The following is an 18,816-nucleotide window of genomic DNA, read 5'->3' as shown; positions in this document are numbered from 1 at the left end:
TGAGTGAGAAATGAACTGAGTGAGCGCTAAGCTAACACGCTTATTCGTAAGTTTCTATAAAAACGCTGCTCCGTTCACCCTGACACAGCACCAGTGATCAGATCCAACACTTCCACAATGAATGCATTTAGTTTTACCGTTTTATTCTGGGTTTAAGTGAGGACTTTTAACTCTACACTCTAAGAAATGAAACATAGGGGGTTTAAAATGTAAATAATACTTTTCTTTTCCATGTACTTACAATTGTTAATTTTAGGGGTTTAATTAATAATGTTTGACTTGATTTAATTAAATTCAAACAGTTTTAATGCTAAATGATAGAATTATGTAGAATGTATAGAACAATTTTAATTAAATCCAAAGCGCCCTTTCCACACCATGTCTGAGCATGCGCAGAAAGTGACGCAAATCTTTGAGCATGTGCATTTGCATATCTTCGTCTACCACGCCGCTGTGAGGTCTGGCCATGCTGTCTGGAAAGATCGACTAATCGTCAATCATCCGTCAAGGTTAAGGTAATATCTTGTTATTATTAATGGAATATTATTTAACTAGTACTTTATGATGTTATATGGAGTATATTTTTTCGATAAAAAAGCCGTACATGTAGCCTATGTGTTGTGTAGGTAAACGCATTTTGCTGGCATCGAAAACATTTGCATATTTGACGTTACTGTACATCTGAATATTGCCTCGACTGCGTTTAAACCTTCGAACTACGACAAGCCCGCTTATTTTATTTGTTTTATTGCAGTATCAAGCTAGGTGAAAGTTAGCTCTCCACTGCTTGCTTCGCGTTACCTGTGAAGTTTTCACGAGTTTTAGAGCGAGCAAGAAATGGGATCAAACTCGTACACAGTGAAGCTAACGAGTCCATTCAAAAGAGAATGATATAAACCGCATTCGTTTAGATTTTACATATTTCTTAAACGCTCCGGTAGGTAACGGTAAACGCGCGCACAGGCTGGGCTGCTCGTGCTCCGGTAGGTAACGGTAAACGCGCGCACTGGCTGGGCTGCTCGTGCTCCGGTAGGTAACGGTAAACACGCGCACAGGCTGGGCTGCTCGTGCTCCGGTAGGTAACGGTAAACACGCGCACTGGCTGGGCTGCTCGTGCTCCGGTAGGTAACGGTAAACGCGCGCACTGGCTGGGCTGCTCGTGCTCCGGTAGGTGACGGTAAACACGCGCACAGGCTGGGCTGCTCGTGCTCCGGTAGGTAACGGTAAACACGCGCACAGGCTGGGCTGCTCGTGCTCCGGTAGGTAACGGTAAACACGCGCACTGGCTGGGCTGCTCGTGCTCCGGTAGGTAACGGTAAACACGCGCACTGGCTGGGCTGCTCGTGCTCCGGTAGGTAACGGTAAACGCGCGCACTGGCTGGGCTGCTCGTGCTCCGGTAGGTAACGGTAAACGCGCGCACTGGCTGGGCTGCTCGTGCTCCGGTAGGTGACGGTAAACACGCGCACTGGCTGGGCTGCTCTGCTCTGGTAAGTGACGGTAAACGCGCGCACAGGCTGGGCTGCTCGTGCTCCGGTAGGTAACGGTAAACACGCGCACAGGCTGGGCTGCTCGTGCTCCGGTAGGTAACGGTAAACACGCGCACTGGCTGGGCTGCTCGTGCTCCGGTAGGTAACGGTAAACGCGCGCACAGGCTGGGCTGCTCGTGCTCCGGTAGGTAACGGTAAACACGCGCACAGGATGAAGGGAACAACAAGCGAAAGGAGAGAGAGAAGGCACGGTTTGTAAAATGAGTAACAGAAAGTATGTATATTATGTATGTATTTTTGTTAAGTTTAGACCATTTTTCTGCTGCACCTTTGTCCATGTATCCACACATTTATTGTGTTCTTTTCCCCCTCCTCCTTTTCTCTCTCAGGTTGTAGCTGTGGAGTTTTGAGCTGTGCTCTGAAAGTGTCAAAGGTACCAAATGCTTTTACATGATTTGCTTTTTGTTGTTAACACAATTTTACTGGTTAAGCCTCTTCTTATTTGGTCTCTCAGGTTATGAATGTAGAGTTGTAAGCTGTCATGGGGGAGCTCCAGAGCCATTGGCCCGCCCTCTTTTCAAAGTACCTGAGGTAAGAGTTTGAGTCTTGGTTTGAAACTATGGCCATGAACAGAAAAGTTCTGTGTCCAGATTTTATCTTTGTGCTGACTTGATTTGGCCCTGGTTTAGTCCTGATTCTGACTTTGATTTAGACCTGGTTTTGTCCTGAATCTGACTTTGATTTAGACCTGGTTCTATCTTGATTTTGTTCAGGTTTAGATTAGGTTTAGTCTTGATTTGATCCTGTTTTGAATATTCAGAAGTATCTAATTTTTTGAACTTTGTAGATCAATACAGAGTTCACCCGAATCACCACCGTTCCTCTGCAGTCCACATTCATGAGCCGTCTCGACCACTACTCTGACCAGCTGATGCTGTGGAAAAAGGAGGGGAAACAGTGCAGCGGATCACTGCAGTTGGACAGGTATTCTTATTGTTTTACATTGTTAGTTTAGTTGCAGATTGACCTCAGTCCTGGCCATGAACCAGTCTGTAACTGCCTTGGGTTATTTTGTGCTTGTCCTGGGCTCTACTTCTGGTCTCTGTTTTGGCCCCATACCTGACGTTAAAGGAATAGGCCACCGTTTTTACATACTAAAATATGTTCTTACCTCACTTTAGTCGAGTTAATATATCCCCGTCTGGTCTTTGTCCGTGCGCTCTGTCAGGCAAACGGAGCACATACGCAGCCTCTCCCACATGTCACATAGCTCCGAAAAAGCTCACGATAGAATCTACCAAGCTCTTCCACGTGTTTCCTATTTAAATAAAGTTACGTGAAGTGTTTTCATGCGAAGTATATTTACACAGAAATGTAACGTGTCGATTTTATAAGCAAATAAAAAGGGGGACTATATTGTGAGGCGTAATGATACGAGGAGTAAAACGTCCACGCAGTAACTCCTAAAGGTTATTGACGGAAGTGAGCGGGGAAGTCTTTAGGAGTTACTGCGCGGACGACACGTTTTACTCCTCGTATCATTACGCCTCACAATATAGTCCCCCTTTTTATTTGCTTATAAAATCGACACGTTACATTTCTGTGTAAATATACTTCGCATGAAAACACTTCACGTAACTTTATTTAAATAGGGAACACGTGGAAGAGCTTGGTAGCTTCTATCGTGAGCTTTTTTGGAGCTATGTGACATGTGGGAGAGGCTGCGTATGTGTGAGCGCACGGACAAAGACCAGACGGGGATATATTAACACGTCTAAAGTGAGGTAAGAACATATCTTAGTATGTAAAAACGGTGGCCTATTCCTTTAAGTAGTGGAATAAAATTGGTTTTGCTCTCCAGTACATTGCCAAAGCAGGCATTTGTGATAATAGATCTGTGTCTGATGTGCATCAAATTAATGATCATTTTTGATGATGTTTTGAGAATCCTTTTGAGTATCTGGTCAGTTTTGTTTTAAGCCGCAGTGTACAACATTGCCTTTAGCAAATGGAATAAAATGGATGCATTTATTTTATTCAGTACCTCAGTCCCCTTATCAGGGTTGCGTAGACTCAGAGTCTGTACTCACAGAAGGTGATGGGACTAAAGGTAGACAAACATACATTTAAAGTGTGCTTAGATCTCTTCTAAATGCTTAACTTTATAACACACTCTTGAAATAATTATATTATAGGTGTTGTAGAGCTGTGTGTAACACTGTTTGGGTTCATGAACAAAACAATGAGGTGCAAATTGAGAAAAAAAAGTAATGCAAACCAAAATGGAGATGTTTTTTGTTAATTCTTGTCATTATTGGACCAAGTCACATGAAACAAAAATTGTCCAAGCGCCAACATCAGCACATTTTAAGGAAAAAAAGACTTTTGAAAGTGTCATAAAAGTGGCTTGATATTGGTAAGATGAACAGATTTAAAGCAAAAAAAAAGCCACGTTGTGTCTGTCTCTTTAATAAATGGTAGCTATAGTATAGATTATTTGTTTTATCTCAACTATTTGACTAAAATGGAGTGAATTTTGTGGTAGAAAGATAATAGAAAAAAGTCAATGTGCAATGAATTCTAAACATATTTCTATGTCCCTTTTCAGGATGTCAACTCGATGGAAGCTGAAGAACTCTAGGGGATTGATATGGCCGTTTCTAAAATAATCTACAAAGGAGAACAGCCTGATGACTCCCGTGAAGATGTTGGCGTCATCATCGAAAGATGTACTGTCCTGCAGGATCTTCGAGATGTGGCGACTGGGTCTGCACTTTTGTTTGGACTAGTGCTTATGGGACTGGAAGATAAAAAACTGTACTGAAGAACAAACTCTTCCAAAAGGAGGCGCAATGACTGTTAAAGAGGGGAATGGGAAAAAATCATCTGCATTTTCTTGCTGAGCAAAAGTTCATTGTTAAAAAATTGTTTATGAAAAGTGAGCTCAAATAATTTGCTTTGCGTGGTGAAAGGCTTTTGTAAATAAAGTTAATGCAAGACAATTTGTATTTACACTTTTTGTGTAAGCTCTTTATCGTACAAGACGTTTCCATTGTATATCAAGTGCTACAGAATAGTTATGTGTACTGTGTTTTGTAAACTAGTGTAAAAAGGTTTTTGAGCTGTCATCTGTACTCTGTAGTTAAGTGTTGGACCTTTCCTGGGGATCTCTGAAAGGTCTAACGCCTAACTACAGAGTACAGATGACAGCTCAAGAACCTTTTTACACTAGTTTTAATAGCACATAAATATTAACATTTAACATATAAACAAAACTATTAATTAAATCATAATTAACAGAATTAATTGGGTCCAAATAGCAATATAAATGGTACACTTAAATCCCAATTAATGTTGTTGATTAAATCCTAGGTAATACTGTCAATAAAATGAACAAAGCTTGAATAGGTTCAAATTGATGCTGTTAAATTGTGACAATTGCACAAAGTTGTAGCCTTTAATTAACAATTTCACTTCTGATATACGCAAACATTGAGATTGTAGATAACAACCATATTGCTTTACAATTAATTTTGTGGAAAAGGTTGCCTTAACTTTATTAATTAAATTCAACGTTTTATTTCTTAGAGTGTAGTTTGACGGTTGGACGCAGCCAGTTTCCTCCATGGCTGCGCTCTGGGAGCTCACCATCTGATTGGCTGCTCATCAGCTGTTTTTCCCAGCTTTTTTTCAAAAAAAAAATTCAGCAGCGAAAAAAAATACACCAATTTTTTTTTTAAATATGGTGGTGAAATACAGATGCAAAAAATTCAGTTACATAAATTCAGTGTATAAAAAACACTTGATAATAAAAACACAAATTAACCTTCATATGTAAATAGTCTAAGGGCCAAATCTGACAATTTTAGCCAAAATTGAAGCACCACTTTCTACCAGTGCCAGTGCTGTGCATCATATATGACCTCTTTTGGTTTCCTGTTTGGACATTTTTAAGTAATTGACAGTGTTTCTCACATTTTTTCAGTGCTTAACCCCCTGCCTTAACCCCTTAACTCCCACCTGAACCGAACACAATTTCTCCAGTTTGGCTTTACCCCAATCCAAAAGCTTCTGGAAAAAAGCTGTGAAAAAAAGCAACAAAACTGAGACGAAAACAAAGATGGAAATGTGACAAAAAAGTGAGAAAACATTGACAAAAAAGTGACGAAAAATTGATGAAAAACAGCCAAAAATTTCACAAAAATGTCACAAGAAATTGAAATAAAATTGATGAAAAATTGACAAAAAAAATACAAAAAATTGACAAAAAATGACAAAAAATTGATAAAAAATTGACCCAAAAATGACAAAAATGTGATTAAAAATTGACAAAAGAATTACAAAAAAATGAGCAAAAAAAAAGACAAAAATGTGACTAAAGTGACAAAAAAGTCACAAAAATGAGTTGAATACTAAACAAAAAAATGATGGAAAAAAAAATCTGATGACGCGAGAAAAAAGAGGTTAAACTGAAGACATTTTCTCCAATTTGACCTTCCCCAAATCTAAAAAGCTTTCAAAAAAGAATCAAAAGAGTGACACAAACACCCCCAAAATCTGGAAAAAGTGATGAAAAAGACGACAAAAAAAGACAAAAATGCAACAAGAAAAGCAACAAACACGCAGCAAAAAAATTGACAAAAAAATTGACAAAAAAGTCAGTTTTAGGCTGTGAGCTCCAGTCGAGAAGCTTTTAGATTTTGGCAAAACTGAAATGAGTTTTTGTCACATTTTTGTTGAATTTTTGTTGAATTTTTGTTGAATTTTTGTTGAATTTTTGTTGAATTTTTGTTGAATTTTTGTTGAATTTTTGTTGAATTTTTGTTGATTTTTTGTTGAGTTTTTGTTGAATTTTTGTCTCTTTTTTGTTGAATTTTTGTTGAATTTTTGCTGAATTTTTGTTGAATTTTTGTTGATTTTTTGTTGATTTTTTGTTGATTTTTTGTTGATTTTTTGTTAATTTTTTGTTGATTTTTTGTTGAATTTTTGTTGAATTTTTGTTGAATTTTTGTTGATTTTTTGTTGATTTTTTGTTGATTTTTTGTTGATTTTTTGTTGAATTTTTGTCACATTTTTGTTGAATTTTTGTCACATTTTTGTTGAATTTTTGTTGATTTTTTGTTGATTTTTTGTTGATTTTTTGTTGAATTTTTGTTGAATTTTTGTCACATTTTTGTTGAATTTTTGTCACAGTTTTGCTGAATTTTTGTTGAATTTTTGTCTCTTTTTTTTCTGTTTTTTGTCACATTTTTGTCTCTTTTTTGTCTCTTTTTTGTTGAATTTTTGTTCATTTTTTGTTGATTTTTTGTTGAATTTTAGTTGAATTTTTGTTGATTTTTTGTTGATTTTTTGTTGATTTTTTGTTGATTTTTTGTTGATTTTTTGTTGAATTTTTGTTGAATTTTTGTTGAATTTTTGTTGAATTTTTGTTGAATTTTTGTTGAATTTTTGTTGAATTTTTGTTGAATTTTTGTCGAATTTTTGTTGAATTTTTGTCACATTTTTGTTGATTTTTTGTTGATTTTTTGTTGATTTTTTGTTGATTTTTTGTTGATTTTTTGTTGAATTTTTGTTGAATTTTTGTTGATTTTTTGTTGAATTTTTGTTGAATTTTTATCACATTTTTGTTGAATTTTTGTCACATTTTTGTTGATTTTTTGTTGATTTTTTGTTGAATTTTTGTTGAATTTTTGTTGAATTTTTGTTGAATTTTTGTTACATTTTTGTCACATTTTTGTTGAATTTTTGTCAAATTTTTGTCACATTTTTGTCACTTTTTTGTTGAATTATTGTTGAATTATTGTCACTTTTTTGTGGAATTTTTGTCACATTTTTGTTGAATTTTTGTTGATTTTTTGTTGAATTTTTGTTGAATTTTTGTCACATTTTTGTCACATTTTTGTCACATTTTTGTCACATTTTTGTCACATTTTTGTTGAATTTTTGTTGAATTTTTGTTGAATTTTTGTTGAATTTTTGTTGAATTTTTGTTGAATTTTTGTTGAATTTTTGTCACTTTTTTGTCACATTTTTGTTGAATTTTTGTCACTTTTTTGTCACTTTTTTGTCACATTTTTGTCACATTTTTGTCACATTTTTGTTGAATTTTTGTTGAATTTTTGTCACTTTTTTGTCACTTTTTTGTAACTTTTTTGTCACATTTTTGTCACATTTTTGTCACATTTTTGTTGCGTTTACATCCTTGTTTTCTCCTTATTTTTTGTGGCTGTTTTTGGTGCTTTTTTCCCAAGAAGCTTTTTGATTCGGGTAAAGCCAAACTGGAGAAAATGTGCTCCGTTCAGGTGGGAGTTAAGAGGTTAAGTAAAAAACAAATGCATCTTTTCTTTCTAGAACTGAGTGACCGCCCTGACCGCCCTGACCGCCCTGACCGCCCTGACCGCCCTGACCCCCTGACCGCCCTGACCGCCCTGACCGCCCGGAGCCTCACCTTCGCACTTGAGCCCCTGCCGCACCAGCCCCCACAGCATCTCCCCGCAGTGGTCGCAGAAGGTGGGGGCGCGGTACGAGTGCACGAACAGGCAGTGAGGCCGGATCTGGAAGTCCTCCACCGTCGCCGAGGCTGAGGAGAGAAGAGCACACTGTGAGGGGCACGGGACGCCCGCCACCGCTCTGCCGGGCTGCCCCAGGGCAGACAGACACCACACACTCCACAGCAGCGCTTCACTTAAAACAAACTGGGCAAAAATGGAGAATAATGTGGGGGGAAATAAAGGGAAAATGTGTTTAAAAATGGGAATAAATGGGGAAAAATGGGGAAAATATTAGTTAGAAAAATAGAAAAAAAATGGCAAAAAATAGAAAAAATAATATTAATAAACAGGGCAAAACATTAGGGAAAAAAAAAAAAAACATGTATTTGAGCTGAAAAAGCACTTCCTCGTCCTGTCCTTGGACCAGCAGCTTCAAAACTCAGATCTAAAGATTATTTTCGGTTCTCGCTTTCGATTACCCGTACCCGGCCGCACCCTGAGGGCTGAGAAGGCCAGCCACGCTCTGCCGGGCTGTCCCAGGGCAGACAGACACCACACCACACCAGGACTTCCATTAAAACAAACTGGGCAAAAATGGGAAGAAAATGAGGAATAATGTGGGGAAAAATAAAGGGAAAATGCGTTTAAAAATGGGAATAAATGGGGAAAAATTGGGAAAATATTAGTAATAAAAATTGAAATAATTGGCAAAAAAATAGAAAAAAAAATAATAATAAAGAGGGAAAAACATTAGGGTTGAAAAAAAAAAAAACATGTATTTTAGCTGAAAAAAACAAAGCCACTTCCTCATCCTGTCCTTGGCCCACCTTCAAAACTCAGATCTAAAGATTGTTTTCGCTTCTTGCTTTCGCACCCTGAGGGCAGAGAAGAGCAGCCACGCACTGCCGGGCTGCCCCAGGGCAGAGGTTCATCCTCAGTGTGGGCTGAACAGATTTCAGAACTCCTTTGTACCTGCGGCTGTGAAGCTGCTGAACACTGAGGCCGAGTGTGATCCTGGTGTGAAACATGATGATGTGGTGTTACTTTATGTCTGGGGAGGAACAGAAGGGACTGAGGGGACTGGAGCCAGAGGGACAGAGGGACTGAGGGACTGAGGGACTGAGGGACAGAAAGGACTGGAGCCAGAGGGACTGAGGGACTGAAGGACTGAGGGACACCGTCTGAGAACATTAAGAGAAGAAGAAGGAACCAAACTGTCAGGTCATCCCTGGATGTGGAAAAGGGTTTGTATTTTAGCTTCACGACCCGAGTTTGAACAACTGACTCTGTGCAAAACGTCAAATCATAACAACTGCTCCAGAAGTGACTTCCTTTCCTTTGCCAAAATAAAAGCACAGCTCGTCTCATTCATTAGTTCAGCAGGTACTTGCAACAAGGATATTATTAAACACGCATTTTAAGTGTTTTGTCTGTTAATAGTTAGAGCAGGGGGATCAAACTTGGGTCACGGGCCGCGTATAATAGAGAAAATGTTTCCGATAAATGATTTTTTTATTTTTATTTAATGCCCCGTAGTGCAGGCGAAGGCAAGTTTGTGCTGTGGAGGGACGATTTTTATCAAAGTAAAGAACCATTTCATTACATTAAATATGACCATGTTCTGACAGGAGATCTATGAATCATTGCAAACGAGTTCTACGGTAAAATCTCACTTGAAATAAAACTGCCAAAGGGACAAGACTCATGTTCTGACCTCAATGGCAGATACAAGTACTGGAAATAAAGACTAAATGTATTGAAACGAGTCAGAAAACAAACAGAACAAGTGAAGAGTCAATCATCTATTTTGTATATAATAATATTTCTCAAAATGATCTTGGAGGCCAGAGGTTTTGTGCTAGAGGGCGGGATTAAATCATCTCCGTTTGACACCCCTGACTTCGGCAGAAAAGTGGAGCGAATGATTAAGATGATGCTTTTATTTTGGCGGCGCTGGATCAAAACAGGAAGTCACTTCTTGGGCAGCGTTGTTATGATTCGAAGTTATGCACAGAGTCAATTACATTTCACTGCATTCAGCCTCATGTGCCCCGGCTGACAAAAGGTGAAATACTTTTACCCACAGGTGCTCAGTAACGAAGTATATTTACAACAGTACTTTCTCGGAGGATCTGAAATACTTTACTCGAGTGGTATGAGGAAACTTATTACTTTTACTGCGATACATTTGCAAGATAAATATAAAACTTTCTCCTCCTTAAAGTGGGGGTATTCTGCAAAATTGACTTTTTCAAGCTTTCCATCATGTTATTCTGTCACTCCCTCATTAAAAAACATGCCTGAAGTGTTGCCTTGGCACATTCACGTATTTCTGAGTAATCTGTAAAAACTCTGATGGCGGCCATTTTAGGGATAGGTTTGCCTGAGTCCTCCTAGGAACGCCCCCACCTCCTGGAGACGCCTCCGAGCCGAGTGACCAACCACTGCTCCTCAGCAGAACCCCCTCCCCACTGATGCCACAGACAGCGTGTGGAGGGGGCGTGTCTAAAGGCTCAGAGGTTCTTAAAGAAACAGAGGCCTATTTCAAGACATTCACTACAGCCATTTTGAGAGAGACATTTTATACAAGGCAGTTATTCTAATTTACTGCATTTACAGACCAACAGAAGGTTTGTCATCATTGTAGTGTGATATAGACGGTGCTATAGATACAGACGGCATCTCGTCATAGAAAGGGGCGTGGCCTCGCCAAGGGGGAAAATAGAATCTTCAAATAAACAACATTTTTCACTCTTTTTAGCCATTTTCTGGTGAAATATGAAGTTATTTCACATACAAATAAAGTCCAGTGTAAATCGGGTCCATATGGATATTTTCTCACAGCAGATTTTTCAGTAGAAGTGAAAAAACAGCAGTTGTAGCTAGCGCTAGCTAACTGTTAGCATTAGCCCGATGCTAACATGTAGCATCATGTTAGCATTCTCTGTTATTCATGTATTTATGGGCTGTTGAACCACTTTGCTCCTCCCCATGTCTTTGTTTCTTTATCTAGTAGAAAAATATGTTCATAATTCAGCATTTGTTAAAGTAGCTTTTGAATAATTATAATTGTTTTCCCCCTTAAAGGAATAGGCCACCGTTTTTACACACTGAGATATGTTCTTACCTCACTTTAGACGTGTTAATATATCCCCGTCTGGTCTTTGTCCGTGCGCTCACACATACGCAGCCTCTCCCACATGTCACATAGCTCCGAAAAAGCTCACAATAGAAGCTACCGAGCTCTTCCACGTGTTCCCTATTTAAATAAAGTTACGTGAAGTGTTTTCATGCGAAGTATATTTACACAGAAATGTAACATGTCGATTTTATAAGCAGATAAAAAGGGGGACTATATTGTGAGGCGTAATGATACGAGGAGTAAAACGTCCGCGCAGTAACTCCTAAAGGTTATTGACGGAAGTGAGCGGGGGAAGTCTTTAGGAGTTACTGCGCGGACGCTGTGCTCCTCGTATCATTACGCCTCACAATATAGTCCCCCTTTTTATCTGCTTATAAAATCCACATGTTACATTTCTGTGTAAAGATACTTCGCATGAAAACACTTCACGTAACTTTATTTAAATAGGGAACACGTGGAAGAGCTCGGTAGCTTCTATTGTGAGCTTTTTTGGAGCTATGTGACATGTGGGAGAGGCTGCGTATGTGTGAGCGCACGGACAAAGACCAGACGGGGATATATTAACACGTCTAAAGTGAGGTAAGAACATATCTCAGTGTGTAAAAACGGTGGCCTATTCCTTTAACTGTTTTCAAAAATGACCATTTATGGGCGATTCCAGAGATGCCGTCTGTATCTATGGGACTGAAAAAAGCAGAATACCCCCTCTTTAAGTCCATGTGTCCGTTAACACAGCCTAATAAAGCACACTGTCTCACCAGTAGGTGGCGCTGTGGGGGGGGGTTCCGCCGTGTTGCCGTACACAGGGACACATCAGAGCTTTTCAAGTTGTTTTTCCTCACACTTATGTCCAGTGTTTCTCCTGCAGGATCCAGCTGTCCAGTTAAAGCGTCTGGAGTCCCCCCTCCTCCTCCTCGTCCCCCCCCCCCCCTCTCGCTGATGAATATCTTGTTAGCCTGTATTTGTAAATGTTTGCGACGCCGAGCCGTGGAGTGGCCGGTCCGCGTTTCCGTCCGCTCGTGAACACGCTCTGATTACACATTCGGCGGCGGCGGCGGCGGCGGTTCGGGGGAATTACCGTGTTTATTAAAATTATTGTTTACGTCTTTGTGGCGCGGCGGCGTCGGGGCTGAAGGAGGCTCGTGTGGAGGAGACGCCGAGGGGGGGGGGGGAAACGGTTCACACGCAAATCCGTACAAACACAGGTCACGTTTCAGTCCCCGCCTTCGTCGCTTCAGCTACATTAGTTTCCATCGCTGGTTCTTTTTATGTCGTGTTTTAGTTGTTTATTTTTATACGTTTTTTATTTTATTTTTATTTACGCCCCAGGTTTTCAAGTATTTACAGTGAGTACAAACATGTAAGAGACAAAGAGCGGGGAATCAGGGACGGCATCTCTGTAATCGCCCATATATGGTCATGTTTGAAATCAGTTAAGGGGGAAAACACTTTGGAGAAAAATCTAATCTTTGTCTAATTATTCAAAAACTACTTTAACAAATGCTGAATTATGAATATAGTTTCTACTTAATAAAGATACAAAGACATGGGGAGGAGCAAAGTGGTTCAACAGCCCATAAATACATAAACAACAGAGAATGCTCACTTAATGCTACATGTTAGCATCAGGCTAATGCTAACAGTTAGCTAGTGCTAGCTACGACTGCCGTTTTTTCCACTTTTACTGAACAATCTGCTGTGAGAAAATATCCATATGGGCCCGATTTACACTTGACTTTATTTATGTGATAAATAAGTTCATATTCCACCAGAAAATGGCAAAGAAAACAGTGGAAAATGGTGTTTCTCTAAAGATTCTATTTTCCCCCTGGGCAAAGCCACGCCCCCTTCTATGACGAGATGCGTCTGTGTCTATGGGAAAGATCTGAACTTTTGGAAACTGCTCTTTTTGTGGAGATCATCCAGAGACAATACAACATGTTCTTATCCCAAGAAATTCTGGGAAGACTTATGTAGTTTTATAATTGGACATCTGTACAAGGACTTTACATTGAAATGGGAAAACGTTATTTTTTGTTTCTTCAGAAAGCAAAAGAATGAAGACGTCTATTTTATTATTAATTTACTTATCCTTTTGTCCAAATTTTATATTCACAAATGTAAATACTCTAAGCAGAAACCCAACTTTGCACATTTTTTTAGTGATTCTCTCTCATATATCAAGATCTTGGAAGGTTCTGATAACAAAAAGGCTCTAAAAACTATCAGTATTTGCTCAAAATATAATATATTTGTAACTGAATAATTGTATTGTACAATTCTGTTACCCCCCGGCATACTTTGTATACTCGTATACTTTTCAAAAAAAGAATAAATTAAAAAATAAATTAAAAAAATCTGAACTTTTGCAGAGCAGTGTGTGATCGTCCTAAAGCTGCTCGATGTCGTTAGTGCATAATGCTTGTTTTTATGGGAGAAAACCGGAGCTCAATGCGAGCTAACTGAGCTAACTGAGCTAACTGAGCTAACTGAGCTAACTGAGCTAACTGAGATAACTGAGCTAACTGAGCTAACTGAGCTAACTGAGCTAACTGAGCTAACTGAGCTAACTGAGATAACTGAGCTAACTGAGCTAACAGAGCTAACAGAGCTAACTGAGCTAACTGAGCTAACTGAGCTAACTGAGCTAACTGAGCTAACTGAGATAACTGAGCTAACTGAGCTAACAGAGCTAACAGAGCTAACAGAGCTAACTGAGATAACTGAGATAACTGAGCTAACTGAGCTAACTGAGCTAACTGAGATAACTGAGATAACTGAGCTAACTGAGCTAACTGAGCTAACTGAGCTAACTGAGATAACTGAGATAACTGAGCTAACTGAGCTAACAGAGCTAACAGAGCTAACTGAGCTAACTGAGCTAACTGAGCTAACTGAGCTAACTGAGCTAACTGAGATAACTGAGATAACTGAGCTAACAGAGCTAACAGAGCTAACAGAGCTAACTGAGATAACTGAGATAACTGAGCTAACTGAGCTAACTGAGCTAACTGAGCTAACTGAGATAACTGAGATAACTGAGCTAACTGAGATAACTGAGCTAACTGAGCTAACTGAGATAACTGAGCTAACTGAGATAACTGAGCTAACCGAGCTAACCGAGATAACCGAGATAACCGAGATAACCGAGCTAACCGAGATAACCGAGCTAACCGAGCTAACCGAGCTAACCGAGATAACCGAGCTAACCGAGCTAACCGAGATAACCGAGCTAACCGAGATAACCGAGCTAACCGAGATAACCGAGCTAACCGAGCTAACCGAGCTAACCGAGATAACCGAGATAACCGAGCTAACCGAGATAACCGAGCTAACCGAGCTAACTGAGATAACTGAGATAACTGAGATAACTGAGATAACCGAGATAACCGAGATAACCGAGATAACCGAGATAACCGAGCTAACCGAGCTAACCGAGCTAACTGAGATAACTGAGATAACTGAGCTAACTGAGCTAACTGAGCTAACTGAGCTAACTGAGCTAACTGAGATAACTGAGATAACTGAGCTAACTGAGCTAACTGAGCTAACTGAGCTAACCGAGATAACCGAGCTAACCGAGCTAACCGAGCTAACCGAGCTAACCGAGATAACCGAGCTAACTGAGATAACTGAGATAACTGAGATAACTGAGCTAACTGAGATAACTGAGATAACTGAGCTAACTGAGATAACTGAGATAACTGAGATAACTGAGCTAACTGAGCTAACTGAGCTAACTGAGATAACTGAGCTAACTGAGCTAACTGAGCTAACTGAGATAACTGAGATAACTGAGCTAACTGAGATAACTGAGCTAACTGAGATAACTGAGCTAACTGAGCTAACTGAGATAACTGAGCTAACTGAGCTAACTGAGATAACTGAGCTAACTGAGCTAACTGAGCTAACTGAGATAACTGAGCTAACTGAGCTAACTGAGATAACTGAGCTAACTGAGCTAACTGAGCTAACTGAGATAACTGAGCTAACTGAGCTAACTGAGCTAACTGAGCTAACTGAGATAACTGAGATAACTGAGCTATCTGAGCTAACTGAGCTAACTGAGATAACTGAGATAACTGAGCTATCTGAGCTAACTGAGCTAACTGAGCTAACTGAGCTAACTGAGATAACTGAGATAACTGAGCTAACTGAGCTAACTGAGCTAACTGAGCTAACTGAGATAACTGAGCTAACTGAGATAACTGAGCTAACTGAGCTAACCGAGCTAACTGAGATAACTGAGATAACTGAGATAACTGAGCTATCTGAGCTAACTGAGCTAACCGAGCTAACCGAGATAACCGAGCTAACCGAGATAACCGAGCTAACCGAGCTAACCGAGATAACCGAGATAACCGAGATAACCGAGCTAACCGAGCTAACCGAGATAACTGAGATAACTGAGATAACTGAGATAACTGAGCTAACTGAGCTAACTGAGATAACTGAGCTAACTGAGATAACTGAGCTAACTGAGCTAACTGAGCTAACTGAGATAACTGAGCTAACTGAGATAACTGAGATAACTGAGATAACTGAGCTAACTGAGCTAACCGAGATAACCGAGATAACCGAGATAACCGAGCTAACCGAGCTAACCGAGATAACCGAGATAACCGAGATAACCGAGATAACCGAGATAACCGAGCTAACCGAGATAACCGAGATAACCGAGATAACCGAGCTAACTGAGATAACTGAGATAACTGAGCTAACTGAGATAACTGAGATAACTGAGCTAACTGAGATAACTGAGCTAACTGAGATAACTGAGATAACTGAGCTAACTGAGCTAACTGAGATAACTGAGATAACTGAGATAACTGAGCTAACTGAGATAACTGAGATAACTGAGATAACTGATATAACTGAGCTAACTGAGCTAACTGAGATAACTGAGATAACTGAGCTAACTGAGCTAACTGAGCTAACTGAGATAACTGAGATAACTGAGATAACTGAGATAACTGATATAACTGAGCTAACTGAGCTAACTGAGCTAACTGAGATAACTGAGCTAACTGAGATAACTGAGATAACTGAGCTAACTGAGCTAACTGAGATAACTGAGATAACTGAGCTAACTGAGCTAACTGAGCTAACTGAGCTTACTGAGCTTACTGAGCTAACTGAGATAACTGAGATAACTGAGCTAACTGAGCTAACTGAGATAACTGAGCTAACTGAGCTAACTGAGCTAACTGAGATAACTGAGCTAACTGAGATAACTGAGATAACTGAGCTAACTGAGCTAACTGAGCTAACTGAGATAACTGAGCTAACTGAGCTTACTGAGCTAACTGAGATAACTGAGATAACTGAGATAACTGAGATAACTGAGCTAACTGAGCTAACTGAGATAACTGAGCTAACTGAGATAACTGAGATAACTGAGATAACTGAGCTAACTGAGATAACTGAGCTAACTGAGCTAACTGAGATAACTGAGATAACTGAGCTAACTGAGCTAACTGAGCTAACTGAGCTAACTGAGCTAACTGAGCTAACAAGCTGTGGTTTGAGTAATAAACTACAACATCAGCCCAGCTCAGTGTGTGATCATTGCTCTTTATTGACTTTATTTGTGCAGATTTCTCGTTTTCACGTGAAAGCCCATGTCCTAAAGCTCCCAATGCCTGAGCTTTATTCATTTATGTGCTTTTATTTAACAATAGTATTGAGATGTTCCTTAAATGGTCTCTTTTCGTCTTTACTTCAGCTCCTGTAGATTTTCTCGTGTGTTTGTAGTAACTTAGCGAGTAGCTACAGCGTTTTCATTGTTCTGCTGCAGCTCATTTTCCCTCAATATAAACATGCTGTATGTCTTTAGTTTGGATTTTCTGAGGACCTTTTAGTCGCTGGGTTAGTTGTTCAGATGAATAAACCCCTGGGCATAAAACGGCGTCAGAATGGCCAAAACTGTTAGCCGCGAGTTAGCAACGTTAGCCTGTATATGGGGAATGAGGGAGTGATTGAGTGAGTAATGGACATGTTGTACAGTTTAGGTTGGAGGGTTTGAGTGAGTGGTGAGTGTGGTGAGTGTGGTGAGTGTGGTGAGTGTGGTGAGTGTGGTGAGTGTGGTGAGTGTGGGCAGGTCGCGGCAACAACAACATTAACAGAGTATTAACCCCTTAACTCCCACCTGAACCGAGCACATTTTCTCCAGTTTGGCTTTACCCCAGTCCAAAAGCTTCTGGAAAAAAGCTGTGAAAATAGCGACAGAACTGAGACGAAAACAATGATGGAAATGTGACAAAAAAGTGACGAAAACTTTGACAAAAAAGTGACAAAAAAATGTGACAAAAAATTACAAAAAATAATTACAAAAGATTCCTAAAAAATATCAAAAAATTACAAAAAATTACAAAAAAAGACAAAAAAATTACAAAAAATTACAAAAAATGAAAACAAAAAAATGATTTAAAAAATGATTTTAAAAATTACAAAAAAGAAAAAAAAATACAAAAAAATTACAAAAAATTACAAAAAATGAAAAAAAAAAAAAAATGATTTTAAAAATTACGAAAAAATCATTTCAAAAAATGACAAAAAAGCAAAAAAATGACGGAAAAATGACAAAAAAGGATTTTGAAAAAAGGATTTAAAAAATGACCATAAAAGTTACAAAAAAGTTACAAAAATGAATTGAAAACCCCCCCAAAAATGATGGAAAAAATGTAATGACGTGAGGAAAAAGATCCATTGAAATGAGTTTTGTAGGTCTTTCAAATGAGGTGTTACACTGGCCTACAGGATTTGGGTAAAGCTGAACTGGAGAAAATGCTTTCGGTTCAGGCGGTTAAAGGAGGTCAAAGAGCCGCTCGGTCTGGAACCTCAGGAGCTGTGGTTCGTTCTGAGGCGTTACCTGAGAGAATGACCTCCACCAGGTCTCCATCTTGGATCTGAGCGGCCGAGCGCAGCAGCTGCAGGACGTTGTCGGACGCCGAGTCGTGCCTGAACAGAAGGATCTTCTCGAACATCCCGTAGAAGCCGCACTCCGGGAGCTGCGGCGAGACACAAAGGGTTAAGACGGTTCTCAAACAGTCAAACACGGAGTCGGTGCTATAGGTGATCCTATTGTGGTCGCCGTGGTAACAGGACTCGGTTTATGGTTGACATCTCTGTAACAGCTGGACCTAAGAACTGCCCAAAGTCCAGGGTCTCCTCTCTCAGCAAATATGAACCGTGGGCCTCTCTCACCGGCCCGGAGACTAGAGACTAGTTAGAGACTGGTTAGAGACTAGTTAGAGGAAGGAAGGAAGGAAGGAGGGAGGAAGGAAGGAAAGAAGGGAGGAAGGAAGGAAGGAAGGAAGGAAGGAAGGAAGAAGGGAAGAAAGGAAGGAAGGAAGGAAGGAGGGAAGGAAGGGAGGGAGGAAGGAAGGAAGGAAGGAGGAAGGAGGGAAGGAAGGAAGGGAGGAAGGAAGGAAGGAAGGAGGGAAGGAAGGAAGGAAGGAAGGAAGGAAGGGAGGAAGGAAGGAAGGAAGGAAGGAAGAAAGGAAGGAGGGAAGGAAGGAAGGAAGGAAGGAGAGAAGGAAGGAAGGGAAGAAGGGAGGAAAGAAGGGAAGAAAGGAAGGAAGGAAGGAAGGAAGAAGGGAAGAAAGGAAGGAAGGAAGGAAGGAGGGAAGGAAGGAAAGAAGGAAGGAAGGAAAGAAGGAAGGAGGAAGGGAGGAAGGAAGGAAGGAGGAAGGA

The 18,816-nt window shown here is 39.8% G+C and overlaps 1 protein-coding gene across 1 annotated transcript in view; it reads right to left on the bottom strand.

Annotated features, from left to right (window-relative positions):
• The window catches only part of prkd1 (protein kinase D1), a gene marked incomplete at its 3' end in the record, with an annotated part of 46,803 nt that extends 28,676 nt beyond the window's left edge, over nucleotides 1–18,127 (bottom strand). The window contains exons 1-2 of the mRNA XM_079583083.1: nucleotides 17,993–18,127; nucleotides 7,937–8,068 (exon numbers count right to left, since the gene is read on the bottom strand). Coding sequence (XP_079439209.1) covers nucleotides 7,937–8,068; nucleotides 17,993–18,107 — 247 coding nt within the window. The 5' untranslated portion in view covers nucleotides 18,108–18,127. The remainder of the gene's footprint in view (nucleotides 1–7,936; nucleotides 8,069–17,992) is intronic.
• Nucleotides 18,128–18,816: the final 689 nt, after the last annotated feature.

This window comes from Gobius niger (genome assembly GCF_951799975.1).
Source record: "Gobius niger genome assembly, contig: SCAFFOLD_113, whole genome shotgun sequence".
Taxonomy (NCBI): Eukaryota; Metazoa; Chordata; class Actinopteri; order Gobiiformes; family Gobiidae; genus Gobius; species Gobius niger.
The sequence above is the reverse complement of the archived record's forward strand: the minus strand, read 5'-3'. Positions and strand labels throughout refer to the sequence as shown.